The 15,000-nt window shown below is 47.8% G+C and overlaps 1 protein-coding gene across 1 annotated transcript in view; it reads right to left on the bottom strand.

The window, feature by feature from the left end:
* LOC139411791 (OTU domain-containing protein 7A-like) overlaps positions 1–15,000 on the bottom strand; it is a 97,975-nt gene that overhangs the window by 39,818 nt on the left and 43,157 nt on the right. The window contains exons 3-5 of the mRNA XM_071158536.1: positions 14,592–14,745; positions 1,433–1,615; positions 835–1,053 (exon numbers count right to left, since the gene is read on the bottom strand). Of these exons, the coding sequence (XP_071014637.1) occupies positions 835–1,053; positions 1,433–1,615; positions 14,592–14,676 (487 nt within the window). The 5' untranslated portion in view covers positions 14,677–14,745. The remainder of the gene's footprint in view (positions 1–834; positions 1,054–1,432; positions 1,616–14,591; positions 14,746–15,000) is intronic.

Raw genomic sequence — 15,000 nt, 5'->3', positions numbered from 1 at the left:
CCAGACAGCTTGTAATCACTAGAAGCAGTGAAACGTCCTCTCTCTGACGGGCCAGACAGCTTGTAATCACTAGAAGCAGTGAAACGTCCTCTCTCTGACGGGCCAGACAGCTTGTAATCACTAGAAGCAGTGAAACGTCCTCTCTCTGACGGGCCAGACAGCTTGTAATCACTAGAAGCGTCCTCTCTCCGACGGGCCAGACAGCTTGTAATCACTAGAAGCAGTGAAACGTCCTCTCTCTGACGGGCCAGACAGCTTGTAATCACTAGAAGCAGTGAAACGTCCTCTCTCTGACGGGCCAGACAGCTTGTAATCACTAGAAGCAGTGAAACGTCCTCTCTCTGATGGGCCAGACAGCTTGTAATCACTAGAAACGTCCTCTCTCCGACGGGCCAGACAGCTTGTAATCACTAGAAGCAGTGAAACGTCCTCTCTCTGACGGGCCAGACAGCTTGTAATCACTAGAAGCAGTGAAACGTCCTCTCTCTGACGGGCCAGACAGCTTGTAATCACTAGAAGCAGTGAAACGTCCTCTCTCTGACGGGCCAGACCGCTTGTAATCACTAGAAGCAGTGAAACGTCCTCTCTCTGATGGGCCAGACAGCTTGTAATCACTAGAAACGTCCTCTCTCCGACGGGCCAGACAGCTTGTAATCAAACGCTACATCCTCCCAGGCGTAGCTTCAGGAATGGGGGAATTGGTGATTTCTTGATGTGTCCACCTATATCAACTGAATGTATGCCTCTCTCTCTCATTTCCCCAGTGTGTGTGTGTGTGTGTGTGTGTGTGTGTGTGTGTGTGTGTGTGTGTGTGTGTGTGTCTGTCCCTCTCACCAGCCTGTTCCAGGGCCATCATGGTAGACTGTTCGATGAGGTCCTTCTCTATAAAGGTCCTGAAGTCTTCACTGTAGACGCTGAGGTCAGGCAGCTGGAAGGTGTAGATGGGCATCTCCAGAGGGAACTGCTCACTGATACACTCACTGGCCACGTGGAACCGTGCCAACGACACGATGGCAGAGCTGGCATGGGAGATGCCACGAGACAGGCGCTTCTCTGGAGGGAGAGAGAGAGAAGGGAGGGAGGGGAGGAGAGGGGGAGAGAGGGGAGAGAAGAGATTGTGGGGGGAGAGGAGAGGAAGAGAGGGAGGGAGGGAGGGGAGGAGAGGTGGAGAGAGGGAAGAGGGGGGAGAGGGGAAGGGAGGGAGGGAGGGAAGGAAGGAGAGAGGGAGGGGGAGGTGGAGAGAGAGAGAGAGAGAGAGAGTGAGCGATTAAAGAACATGGCAGCTTCATACCTGCTTTCTAGACTAACCCAGTCTTTACATGTTTAGGTCCAGTCAACTACAACAATACAAACAAAACTCAATAATATTACTCAATATTGGAAAGTCACTGACCCCCCCCTCCCCCCCTATCTCCTAGATGGTTTGGCTCACCTTGCATGTTGTCCTCCTGTCTCTGGACACCGGACCGCTCCACCTTGCTGAGGTGCTGGGGGGTGTCGTGGTCCGGTTGCCGGTAGTAACGGCCCTCGTTGAAGACAGTGGGCAGGTTGACAGTGTGTACTTGTCTTAGCTGCTCATAGTCACTGAGAGCAGCGCTCAGGTCCCAGTTCTTACCTGCAGGACACACACACACACACACCATTGTTAGGGACCCACAGTAAAGTAACAGTGAGTCTGTATTTAGCTCCACTGATGAACCAGTCTGGAATGAATTAGTACCTTAACCCTTTATCACAGGTTATCTACTGTCCTGGAGGCAGAGAGGAATAATGGTTTACATTAGATGGGCCAGCGGCAAAGTCACAATTGGCTTTTAATCATATACATTCATAAAAAAATGAAAAAAGTTAGCAGTGAGGTTAAGGTTAGGTTTCGAATCAGATGACTTTGTGGCTGTGCTAGCTAGAGGCCCTGCAGAGCTGTAACAACACACCTGGGATGTATGTACTGTTGTGATGTGATCAGATAAGAGCTACTGAGATAAACTTCACCACGTATACAGGAACTAGGTATAGTGTGTACAGTGAGACAGCTGCTTCCTGTTACACCAGAACCCACAGCATCTACAGTATATCAGACAGACAGACAGACAGACAGACAGACAGACAGACAGACAGACAGACAGACAGACAGACAGTACATCAGACAGACAGACAGACAGACAGACAGGCAGGCAGGCAGGCAGTACATTAGACAGACAGACAGACAGACAGACTCAGAAATAGTGCATCACATCAGACGGCCACTAGACGTTTCATTTGTGAGACAGGTGGAGAGAAGAGAAGCCTACGGCTGTCCCCAGACGACCCTAGGACCCTACGATAGAACTGTTACGTAACCTAGTACACACACACACACTCACTCACACACACACACTCACACACACACACACACACACACACTCACTCACTCACTCACTCACACACTCACACACACACACACACACACACACACACAGTACTGTATCTATCAAAAGACCAGTGTTACTGTTGTCTGGGACCAACAATACCGCTTAGACCACCGGAAACAGCACAAATGGAGCCAACCAATTAAACGGCTTTGTACTGGAGGGTCAGGGGAAGTGAGGGGGGACTGTTACCACTCCTTCCAACGCCTCTCTTCAGCCACACCAGACACACAGTATTTGTGTGTGTGTGTGTGTGTGTGTGTGTGTGTGTGAACCTTTCATCTAACAGACAGAGCAGAACCAGACTCATCCCAGTCTTTCTCACCAGGACCTCTCATACCATCCCTGGCAGTCAAAGGCAGAAAGACCGTTCAGAGAAAGCTTTCTATTAGTGGGGGGGGGAGTCAAAGAGCAGACAGGACCCCCCCCCCCCCCCCCCCCCCCCCCCAGACAGGAACCCATTCCCCCCACACACACACAAACACACGGAAATGTTCAACGACATGAGTACAGGAGATAAACAGTTATCCTCTCAGATATCCTCTACAGAATGTAGTCCCCTCTCTCTATCAATACAGAATGTAGTCCCATCTCTCTATCAATACAGAATGTAGTCCCCTCTCTCTATCAATACAGAATGTAGTCCCATCTCTCTATCAATACAGAATGTAGTCCCCTCTCTCTATCAATACAGAATGTAGTCCCCTCTCTATATCAATACAGAATGTAGTCCCATCTCTCTATCAATACAGAATGTAGTCCCATCTCTCTATCAATACAGAATGTAGTCCCCTCTCTCTATCAATACAGAATGTAGTCCCATCTCTCTATCAATACAGAATGTAGTCCCCTCTCTCTATCAATACAGAATGTAGTCCCATCTCTCTATCAATACAGAATGTAGTCCCCTCTCTCTATCAATACAGAATGTAGTCCCCTCTCTCTATCAATACAGAATGTAGTCCCCTCACTCTATCAATACAGAATGTAGTCCCCTCTCTATATCAATACAGAATGTAGTCCCCTCTCTCTATCAATACAGAATGTAGTCCCATCTCTCTATCAATACAGAATGTAGTCCCATCTCTGTATCAATACAGAATGTAGTCCCATCTCTCTATCAATACAGAATGTAGTCCCCTCACTCTATCAATACAGAATGTAGTCCCCTCTCTATATCAATACAGAATGTAGTCCCCTCTCTCTATCAATACAGAATGTAGTCCCATCTCTCTATCAATACAGAATGTAGTCCCATCTCTGTATCAATACAGAATGTAGTCCCATCTCTCTATCAATACAGAATGTAGTCCCCTCTCTCTATCAATACAGAATGTAGTCCCATCTCTCTATCAATACAGAATGTAGTCCCATCTCTCTATCAATACAGAATGTAGTCCCATCTCTCTATCAATACAGAATGTAGTCCCATCTGTCTATAAGGAATTGTGTATTGCCGGTGTATAGCTCATGTAATGTATGGACTAACTAACGATCTACTAACTACTAGCTATCTAAATATCTAATCGCACAATATTTTCCTTAAAGCTCTCCAGGTTACCAAACTGTTGCCTGTCCAATCGCCCACTCAGAGAACCCACAGCTTGGTGTTCGCCCACTCAGAGAACCCACAGCTTGGTGTTCGCCCACTCAGAGAACCCACAGCTTGGTGTTCGCCCACTCAGAGAACCCACAGCTTGGTGTTCGCCCACTCAGAGAACCCACAGCTTGGTGTTCGCCCACTCAGAGAACCCACAGCTTGGTGTTCGCCCACTCAGAGAACCCACAGCTTGGTGTTCGCCCACTCAGAGAACCCACAGCTTGGTGTTCGCCCACTCAGAGAACCCACAGCTTGGTGTTCGCCCACTCAGAGAACCCACAGCTTGGTGTTCGCCCACTCAGAGAACCCACAGCTTGGTGTTCGCCCACTCAGAGAACCCACAGCTTGGTGTTCGCCCACTCAGAGAACCCACAGCTTGGTGTTCGCCCACTCAGAGAACCCACAGCTTGGTGTTCGCCCACTCAGAGAACCCACAGCTTGGTGTTCGCCCACTCAGAGAAACCACAGCTTGGTGTTCGCCCACTCAGAGAACCCACAGCTTAGTGTTTGCCCACTCAGAGAAACCACAGCTTGGTGTTTGCATGTGACCGTGCACCGATGCATAAGGACGACACAATCTGCTGTGGATGCAAATTACACGCTCTACTTTGTGGATAAGTGTTTATCTCTAAGAGACATGGTCTACTTTGTGGATAAGTGTTTATCTCTAAGAGACACGCTCTACTTTGTGGATAAGTGTTTATCTCTAAGAGACACGCTCTACTTTGTGGATAAGTGTTTATCTCTAAGAGACACGCTCTACTTTGTGGATAAGTGTTTATCTCTAAGAGACACGTTCTACTTTGTGGATAAGTGTTTATCTCTAAACGACACGCTCTACTCTGCGGATAAGTGTTTAACGTCTTCAATTAGAAGCGCTTGGCATTGTTTCTCAGTGACACCTAGAGGTGAGACGCTGGGCCAATTGTGTGCCGCCCTATGGGACTCCCAATCACAGCGGTTGTGATACAGCCTGAAATCGAACCAGGGTGTCTGTAGTGACGCCTCTAATTACTGAGATGCAGTGCCTTAGACCGCTGTGATACAGCCTGGGATCGAACCAGGATCTGTAGTGACGCCTCTAATTACTGAGATGCAGTGCCTTAGACCGCTGTGATACAGCCTGGGATCGAACCAGGATCTGTAGTGACGCCTCTAATTACTGAGATGCAATGCCTTAGACTGCTGTGATACAGCCTGGGATCGAACCAGGATCTGTAGTGACGCCTCTAATTACTGAGATGCAGTGCCTTAGACCGCTGTGATACAGCCTGGAATCGAACCAGGATCTGTAGTGACGCCTCTAATTACTGAGATGCAGTGCCTTAGACCGCTGTGATACAGCCTGGAATCGAACCAGGATCTGTAGTGCCTTAGACCGCTGTGATACAGCCTGGAATCGAACCAGGATCTGTAGTGCCTTAGACCGCTGCGCCACTCAGGAGCCCCCAGCTGTTTTCCTCATTATGTCATTATGTCACTCACTGACAGTCACTCACTGACAGTCACTCACTGACAGTCACTCACTGGATGAATTACAGACCGCGGGGCCCCCCGTTGATTTTGTTAGTCACTCACTGACTTGTAGCAATCATGGATGAATTACTGACTGTTAGTCACTCACTGACTTGTAGTAATCATGGATGAATTACTGACTGTTAGTCACTCACTGACTTGTAGTAATCATGGATGAATTACTGACCGCGGGGCCCCTTGTTGATTTTGTTAGTCACTCGAACTCAGATAATCACATGAAACACTGCAAACATTTCTCTCCATCCTATGGAGAGAAAAAAAATGTGTAGAGTTACATGAAATTAGTTATACAATTTGCTAAATCTTCTCTCCGCCCCGTGCTCAAACCTGTCGACCTGCTGGAAACATTTTCCTCGCTACGCCTCATGGCCAGATGTTTAATCAAGTCAACTGATAAGATTATGATGCATTCGACTGACAAAAATCCCTCTGTTTCTCTCTCTGTCCCTTAACATCAATTTCTCCCTCTCTCTCTCTCTCTCTCTCTCTCTCTCTCTCTCTCTCTCTCTCCCCCCCCATCTCTCTCTCTCTCTCTCTCTCTCTCCCTCCCTCTCTCTCTCCCTCCCTCCCTCTCTCCCTCTGTTTGTCTCCCTCTGTTTCTCTCTCTATCCCTTAACATCAATTTCTCTCTCGCCGCCTGTCTTCCTTTATCTATCTGTCTATTTATTTTCTCTCCTTCTCTCTCTCTGTCTGTCTGTCGCATCTGTCCTCTACCTCCCTCCCCCCTCTCTCTCTCCCTCTCTCTCTCCCTCTCTCTCTCTCTCTCTCTCCCTCCCTCCCTCCCTCCCTCCCTCCCTCCCTCCCTCCCTCCCTCCCTCCCTCCCTCCCTCCGTCCATCTCTCTTTCTCTCTCTCTCTCTCTCTCTCTCTCTCTCTCTCCCTCCCTCCGTCCGTCACTCTTTCTCTCTCTCTCTCTCTCTCTCTCGCTCTCTCTCTCTCTCTCTCTCTCTCTCTCTAAATCTGGAGCAGCAGTGGTTGCCATGGTCACCACCGAGTGTCCTTGGCTGGGGTGTGGCTTGACTGGCAGCTTCCTCCGGCTTCATGACTCTGAGAGGTGTGTGTGTATATGTGTGTGTATGTGTGTGTATGTGTGTAATCAGGACCCGCCCCTCTACCTACGCACATCATCCTCCTCTGCATAAGTTAAACTAAGAACGAGCTGGAGTGCAGACACAGAGAGAGAGAGAGGGGGGACGGGACGGGGGAGAACGGGAGGGGGGAGGAGAGAGAGAGAGAGGGGGAGAGAGAGAGAGTAGGGGAGAGGGAGAGAGAGGGGGGGGCGAGAGAGAGAGAGAGAGAGGGATACAGTTATAGGGAGGGAGGGAGGGAGGGAGGGAGGGAGGGAGGGAGGGAGGGAGGGAGGGAGGGAGGGAGGGAGACTAGAGAGAGAGAGTGACTAGAGAGAGAGAGAGAGGGATAGAGATATAGAGAAAGGGAGAGAGAGAGAGAGGGGAGAGAGAGAGAGAGGGGGAGAGAGAGACTAGAGAGAGAGAGAGAGAGAGAGACTAGAGAGAGAGAGAGAGGGGGAGAGATATTGAGAAAGGGAGAGAGAGAATGAGATAGAAGAGGAGGAGGAGGAGGAGAGGTGGTGGTCAAGGTTCAGTTTGGTAGAAGAGAGGTGCTGGTCTAGGTTCAGTATGGTATATCAGAGAGGTGCTGGTCTAGGTTCAGTATGGAAGAAGAGAGGTGGCGGTCTAGGTTCAGTATGGTAGAAGAGAGGTGCTGGTCTAGGTTCAGTATGGTAGAAGAGAGGTGGGGTATTGTCACTATGGGGTATTGTCACTATGGGGTATTGTCATTATGGGGTATTGTCATTATGGGGTATTGTCATTATGGGGTATTGTCACTATGGGGTATTGTCACTATGGGGTATTGTCATTATGGGATGGGGGTATTGTCACTATGGGGTATTGTCATTATGGGATGGGGGTATTGTCATTATGGGGTATTGTCACTATGGGGTATTGTCACTATGGGGTATTGTCATTATGGGGTATTGTCATTATGGGGTATTGTCATTATGGGGTATTGTCACTATGGGGTATTGTCACTATGGGGTATTGTCATTATGGGATATTGTCATTATGGGGTATTGTCACTATGGGGTATTGTCTATATGGGGTATTGTCACTATGGGGTATTGTCATTATGGGGTATTGTCATTATGGGGTATTGTCACTATGGGGTATTGTCATTATGGGATATTGTCATTATGGGGTATTGTCACTATGGGGTATTGTCTATATGGGGTATTGTCATTATGGGGTATTGTCACTATGGGGTATTGTCATTATGGGGTATTGTCATTATGGGGTATTGTCACTATGGGGTATTGTCTATATGGGGTATTGTCATTATGGGGTATTGTCACTATGGGGTATTGTCATTATGGGGTATTGTCATTATGGGGTATTGTCACTATGGGGTATTGTCATTATGGGATGGGGGTATTGTCATTATGGGGTATTGTCACTATGGGGTATTGTCACTATGGGGTATTGTCATTATGGGGTATTGTCATTATGGGGTATTGTCACTATGGGGTATTGTCATTAAGGGGTATTGTGTGTGAGACGGGTGAGAGAGAAAACACATCTACTTTGAATTCAGGCTGTAACACAACACAATGTTGAATAAGTCAAAAGGGGTATCAATACTTTCTGAAGGCCACCGTACATCACAGTAGAGATCAAGTTCACGGCAGGGTAGCCTAGTGGTTAGAGCGGAAGGTTGTAACCGGAAGGTTGCAAGTTCAAACCCCCGAGCTGACAAGGTACAAATCTGTCGTTCTGCCCCTGAACAGGCAGTTAACCCGCTGTTCCTAGGCCGTCATTGAAAATAATAATTTGTTCTTAACTGACTTGCCTAAATAAAGGTAAAATAAAAAGACAAATAAAATAAAAAAGTTCACAGCGACCTTCAGTGTATTTCATACAGAGTTGGTAGTTTGCTCATAAAGCCATGGCTGGGTTGCTATGGGAAATATGGTTCGGGTCCAGTCTGCAGCACACCTATTAGCATTTGTGCTAACAACAACAGCAGAGAAGTATTAGCATCCGTGCTAACACGACAGCAGAAAAGTACCTATAGGCCTATTGGTATCTATGCTAACACTAGCATCCGCGCTAATGTAATAACAGAGAAATACTGTAGACCTATTGGTATCTATGCTAACACTAGCATCCGCGCTAATGTAATAACAGAGAAATACTGTAGACCTATTGGTATCTATGCTAAAACTAGCATCCATGCTAATGTAATAACAGAGAAATACTGTAGACCTATTGGTATCTATGCTAAAACTAGCATCCATGCTAATGTAATAACAGAGAAATACTGTAGACCTATTGGTATCTATGCTAAAACTAGCATCCATGCTAATGTAATAACAGAGAAATACTGTAGACCTATTGGTATCTATGCTAAAACTAGCATCCATGCTAATGTAATAACAGAGAAATACTGTAGACCTATTGGTATCTATGCTAACACTAGCATCCATGCTAATGTAATAACAGAGAAATACTGTAGACCTATTGGTATCTATGCTAAAACTAGCATCCATGCTAATGTAATAACAGAGAAATACTGTAGACCTATTGGTATCTATGCTAAAACTAGCATCCATGCTAATGTAATAACAGAGAAATACTGTAGAACTATTGGTATCTATGCTAAAACTAGCATCCATGCTAATGTAATAACAGAGAAATACTGTAGACCTATTGGTATCTATGCTAAAACTAGCATCCATGCTAATGTAATAACAGAGAAATACTGTAGACCTATTGGTATCTATGCTAAAACTAGCATCCATGCTAATGTAATAACAGAGAAATACTGTAGACCTATTGGTATCTATGCTAAAACTAGCATCCATGCTAATGTAATAACAGAGAAATACTGTAGACCTATTGGTATCTATGCTAACACTAGCATCCATGCTAATGTAATAACAGAGAAATACTGTAGACCTATTGGTATCTATGCTAACACTAGCATCCATGCTAATGTAATAACAGAGAAATACTGTAGACCTATTGGTATCTATGCTAAAACTAGCATCCATGCTAATGCAACAGTGCAAAAAGCGCTACCCTACTGTATTGTGCATAGATATAATGCAGACAGCCAGCAAAGACAGAACTACAGCCAGTTCGAACACAGGCCTCAAAAAACATCTCTCAATTAATTTCCGAAGAACAACAACCACTTGGCATCACGTGTAGATAAACATATTCCTTCAATGGCCGCATTAGAAGGTTTACAACAGTAAGAGTCACCAGCCGACACAGAATAGAGACAGCTGAGGATATAACTACATTATTCATTACTACTCTCTCTCTCTCTCCTATCTTTCTCTTTAACTCTCTCTCATTCCTTATTTCCCTCCCTCCACCCTCTCACTCCCTCCCTCCCTGCCAGCCTATCTCTCTCTCTCTCTCTCTAATTTCAATGTAAGGGTATTTTCTCTCTCTCTCTCTCTCTCTCTGTCTCAGCTCTAATGAAAAGGTGATGTCTGATCAAAGAGAGAGGGATGATGAAGATGGATTGAAGCCAGAATGAGACAAGGCTCCTCTTCATCTGCCAGCTAGCCTGTTCTGTCCGTCTGTGTTTCCTCACCAAATACAGCGTCTTGCTTTCTGACTTTAATGGGTTAATGAGTTCCTGGTCATCGTGACATGAACTGTTCCCTGAAATGATGTCCGTCTGCTTCACGTCCTGGTTCTGTTCGTTGAGGTGACAGACAACGATTCGGGTCAGGAAGGCCGTCAGAAAGAGACTAAGATAAGAAAATACCAATTTTCCTACAGGACATTTATTTTATTTTTCCTACTACTGCCGATCTCTGTTTCACATGTTTAAAACCTACAGGGCTACCGCATCACAATGTCTATGTAGGTGGAAGAGACATGGACCGGAGAGCTACTGTAGTAACCTCACAGTAACCACTGAGACTACTCCACGACAGGAAACAGAGGAGGTTTACCTTCCTGTAGGTAAAATCTATAGGACACAGGAAACAGAGGAGGTGTACCTTCCTGTAGGAAACAGGAAACAGAGGGGACCTTCCTGTAGGTAAAAGCTACAGGAAACAGGAAACAGAGGGGACCTTACTGTAGGAAAAATCTCTAGGAAACATGAAACAGAGGGGACCTTATGGTAGGTAAAAGCTACAGGAAACAGGTAACAGCAGAGGGGACCTTACTGAAGGAAACATCTCTAGGACATAGGAAACAGAGGAGGGGACCTGACTGTAGGTAAAAGCTATAGGAAACAGGAAACAGAGTAGGGCACCTGACAGTAGGAAACATCTCTAGGAAACAGGAAACAGAGGAAGGGACCTTAATGAAGGAAACATCTATAGGACAAAGGAAACAGAGGAAGGGACCTTACTGAAGGAAACATCTCTAGGACACAGGAAACAGAGGAGGGGTCTTACTGAAGGAAACATCTCTAGGACACAGGAAACAGAGGGGACCTTCCTGTAGGTAAAAGCTTCAGGAAACAGGAAACAGAGGGGACCTTCCTGAAGGAAACATCTCTAGGACACAGGAAACAGAGGAAGGGACCTGACAGTAGGAAACATCTCTAGGACATAGGAAACAGAGGAAGGGACCTGACAGTAGGAAACATCTCTAGGACACAGGAAACAGAGGAAGGGACCTGACAGTAGGTAAAAGCTACAAGAAACAGAGGGGACCTTCCTGAAGAAAACATCTCTAGGACACAGGAAACAGAGGAAGGGACCTGACAGTAGAAAACATCTCTAGGACGTAGGAAACAGAGGAAGGGACCTGACAGTAGGAAACATCTCTAGGACATAGGAAACAAAGGTGTGCACCTGACTGTAGGTAAAAACTGTAATGTTCTCTGTCTCTGACATGGACGAGGACATCTAGTTTAGCATTGGACTAAACAGCAGGAAGATGAAACATATTGAGTGTGATCATATTCTGCCCTGCTACTAACCAGGGACAGCAATTACTGGACTGAAACAAAAATGTACCCCAACCCTGATACTATGTCCTACCCAGTCCTCCCTAACCCTGATACTATGTCCTACCCAGTCCTCCCTAACCCTGATACTATGTCCCACCCAGTCCTCCCTAACCCTGATAATATGTCCTACCCAGTCCTCCCTAACCCTGATATTATGTCCTACCCAGTCCTCCGTTACCCTGATACTATGTCCCACCCAGTCCTATCTAACCCTGATACTATGTCCTACCCAGTCCAGTCCTACCCAGTCCTCCCTAACCCTTATACTATGTCCCACCCAGTACTCCCTAACCCTGATACTATGTCCCCACCCAGTCCTCCCTAACCCTGATACTATGTCCCCACCCAGTCCTCCCTAACCCTGATACTATGTCCCCATCCAGTCCTCCCTAACCCTGATACTATGTCCCCACCCAGTCCTCCCTAACCCTGATACTATGTCCCCATCCAGTCCTCCCTAACCCTGATACTATGTCCCAACCGGTCCTCCCTAACCCTGATACTATGTCCCCATCCAGTCCTCCCTAACCCTGATACTATGTCCCAACCAGTCCTCCCTAACCCTGATACTATGTCCTACCCAGTCCTCCCTAACCCTGATACTATGTCCCCATCCAGTCCTCCCTAACCCTGATACTATGTCCCAACCAGTCCTCCCTAACCCTGATACTATGTCCTACCCAGTCCTCCCTAACCCTGATACTATGTCCTACCCAGTCCAGTCCTACCCAGTCCTCCCTAACCCTTATACTATGTCCCACCCAGTACTCCCTAACCCTGATACTATGTCCCCACCCAGTCCTCCCTAACCCTGATACTATGTCCCCACCCAGTCCTCCCTAACCCTGATACTATGTCCCCACCCAGTCCTCCCTAACCCTGATACTATGTCCCACCCAGTCCTCCCTAACCCTGATTCTATGTCCCCACCCAGTCCAGTCCTCCCTAACCCTGATACTATGTCCCCACCCAGTCCAGTCCTCCCTAACCCTGAAACTATGTCCCCACCCAGTCCTCCCTAACCCTGATACTATGTTCAACCCAGTCCAGTCCTCCCTAACCCTGATACTATGTCCCACCCAGCCCTCCCTAACCCTGATACTATGTCCTACCCAGTCCTCCCTAACCCTGATATTATGTCCTACCCAGTAGTCCCTAACCCTGATACTATGTCCCACCCAGTCCTCCCTAACACTGATACTATGTCCCCACCCAGTCCTCCCTAACCCTGATACTATGTCCCACCCAGTCCTCCCTAACCATGATACTATGTCCCCACCCAGTCCTCCCTAACCCTGATACTATGTCCTACCCAGTCTTCCCTAACCCTGATACTATGTCCCACCCAGTCCTCCCTAACCCTGATACTATGTCCCCACCCAGTCCAGTCCTCCCTAACCCTGATACTATGTCCCCACAAAGTCCAGTCCTCCATAACCCTGAAACTATGTCCCCACCAAGTCCTCCCTAACTCTGATACTATGTCCCACCCAGTCCAGTCCTCCCTAACCCTGATACTATGTCCCACCCAGCCCTCCCTAACCCTGATACTATGTCCTACCCAGTCCTCCCTAACCCTGATATTATGTCCTACCCAGTACTCCCTAACCCTGATACTATGTCCCACCCAGTCCTCCCTAACACTGATACTATGTCCCCACCCAGTCCTCCCTAACCCTGATACTATGTCCCACCCAGTCCTCCCTAACCATGATACTATGTCCCCACCCAGTCCTCCCTAACCCTGATACTATGTCCTACCCAGTCTTCCCTAACCCTGATACTATGTCCTCACCCAGTCCTCCCTAACCCTGATACTATGTCCCACCCAGTCCAGTCTTCCCTAACTCTGATATTATGTCCCCACCCAGTCCAGTCCTATCTAACCCTGATACTATGTCCCCACCCAGTCCAGTCCCATCTAACCCTGATACTATGTCCCCACCCAGTCCAGTCCTATCTAACCCTGATACTATGTCCCCACCCAGTCCAGACCCATCTAACTCTGATACTATGTCCCCACCCAGTCCAGTCCTATCTAACCCTGATACTATGTCCAACCCAGTCCAGTCCTCCCTAACTCTTATACTATGTCCTACCCAGTCCTCCCTAACCCTGATACTATGTCCCCATCCAGTCCTCCCTAACTCTGATACTATGTCCCCACCCAGTCCTCCCTAACCCTGATACTATGTCCCACACAGTCCAGTCCTCCCTAACTCTGATACTATGTCCCACCCATTCCAGTCCTCCCTAACTCTGATACTATGTCCCACCCATTCCAGTCCTCCCTAACCCTGATACTATGTCCCCACCCAGTCCAGTCCTCCCTAACCCTGATACTATGTCCCACCCAGTTCAGCCCTCCCCAACTCTGATACTATGTCCCACCCATTCCAGTCCTCCCTAACCCTGATACTATGTCCCCACCCAGTCCAGTCCTCCCTAACCCTGATACTATGTCCCACCCATTCCAGTCCTCCCTAAACCTGATACTATGTCCCCACCCAGTCCAGTCCTCCCTAACCCTGATACTATGTCCCCACCCAGTCCAGTCCTCCCTAACCCTGATACTATGTCCCACCCAGTTCAGCCCTATCTAACCCAGTCCTGTCTAACCCAGTCCAGTCCTATCTAACCCAGTCCTATCTAACCCTGATACTATGTCCCACCCAGTCCAGCCCTGTCTAACCCAGTCCAGTCCTATCTAACCCAGTCCTATCTAACCCAGTCCTATCTAACCCAGCCCAGTCCTACCTCAGCCAGCCCTGTCTAACCCAGTCCAGTCCTGTCTAACCCAGCCCTACCTAACCCAGTCCTATCTAACCCAGCCCAGTCCAACCTCACACCCAGCCCTGCCTAACCCAGTCCAGTCCTATCTAACCCAGTCCTATCTAACCCAGTCCTACCTAACCCAGTCTAACCCAGCCGTACCTAACCCAGCCCTACCTAACCCAGTCCTATCTAACCAAGCCCAGCCCTACCTAACCCAGTCCTATCTAACCCAGCCCAGTCCTACCTAACCCAGCCCGGTTCTGGTCTTACCTTCCAGCAGATCTCTGGCCAGCCCAGGCTCCGCCCCAGTGGACCTGACGAAGTCCGACAGGACGGCGTCCATGTCCAGAGTCATGTGATCATGTGGGTGGGCTGCCCAGGCCGCTACGGTCACCTTAGTGGACGCCAGCCTTCACACTGTCATCTGGGAACACGAGGACACACACACACACAACTAGTTTGATGAGTTCATACAAGTAGCTTTGCGAAGGCAGTGTGAACTAACCAAAGTGTCACAACATCACAGTAGCCTGTCATATTCCAGGGGACATCACACTGCGCCTCGGAAAAAAAGGTTGACTTGAACGTGTGTGTGTGTGTGTACAGCTGCACGTGCATGGTTGCCTCCACACAGTATGTTTGTATTTATGAGTGGAATGGAGTGTAGTGCAGTGTAGTG

The sequence above is a fragment of the Oncorhynchus clarkii genome, chromosome 6, assembly GCF_045791955.1.
Source record: "Oncorhynchus clarkii lewisi isolate Uvic-CL-2024 chromosome 6, UVic_Ocla_1.0, whole genome shotgun sequence".
Lineage (NCBI taxonomy): Eukaryota > Metazoa > Chordata > Actinopteri > Salmoniformes > Salmonidae > Oncorhynchus > Oncorhynchus clarkii.
Note: the sequence above shows the minus strand (reverse complement) of the source record. Positions and strands in the feature narration are given on the sequence as shown.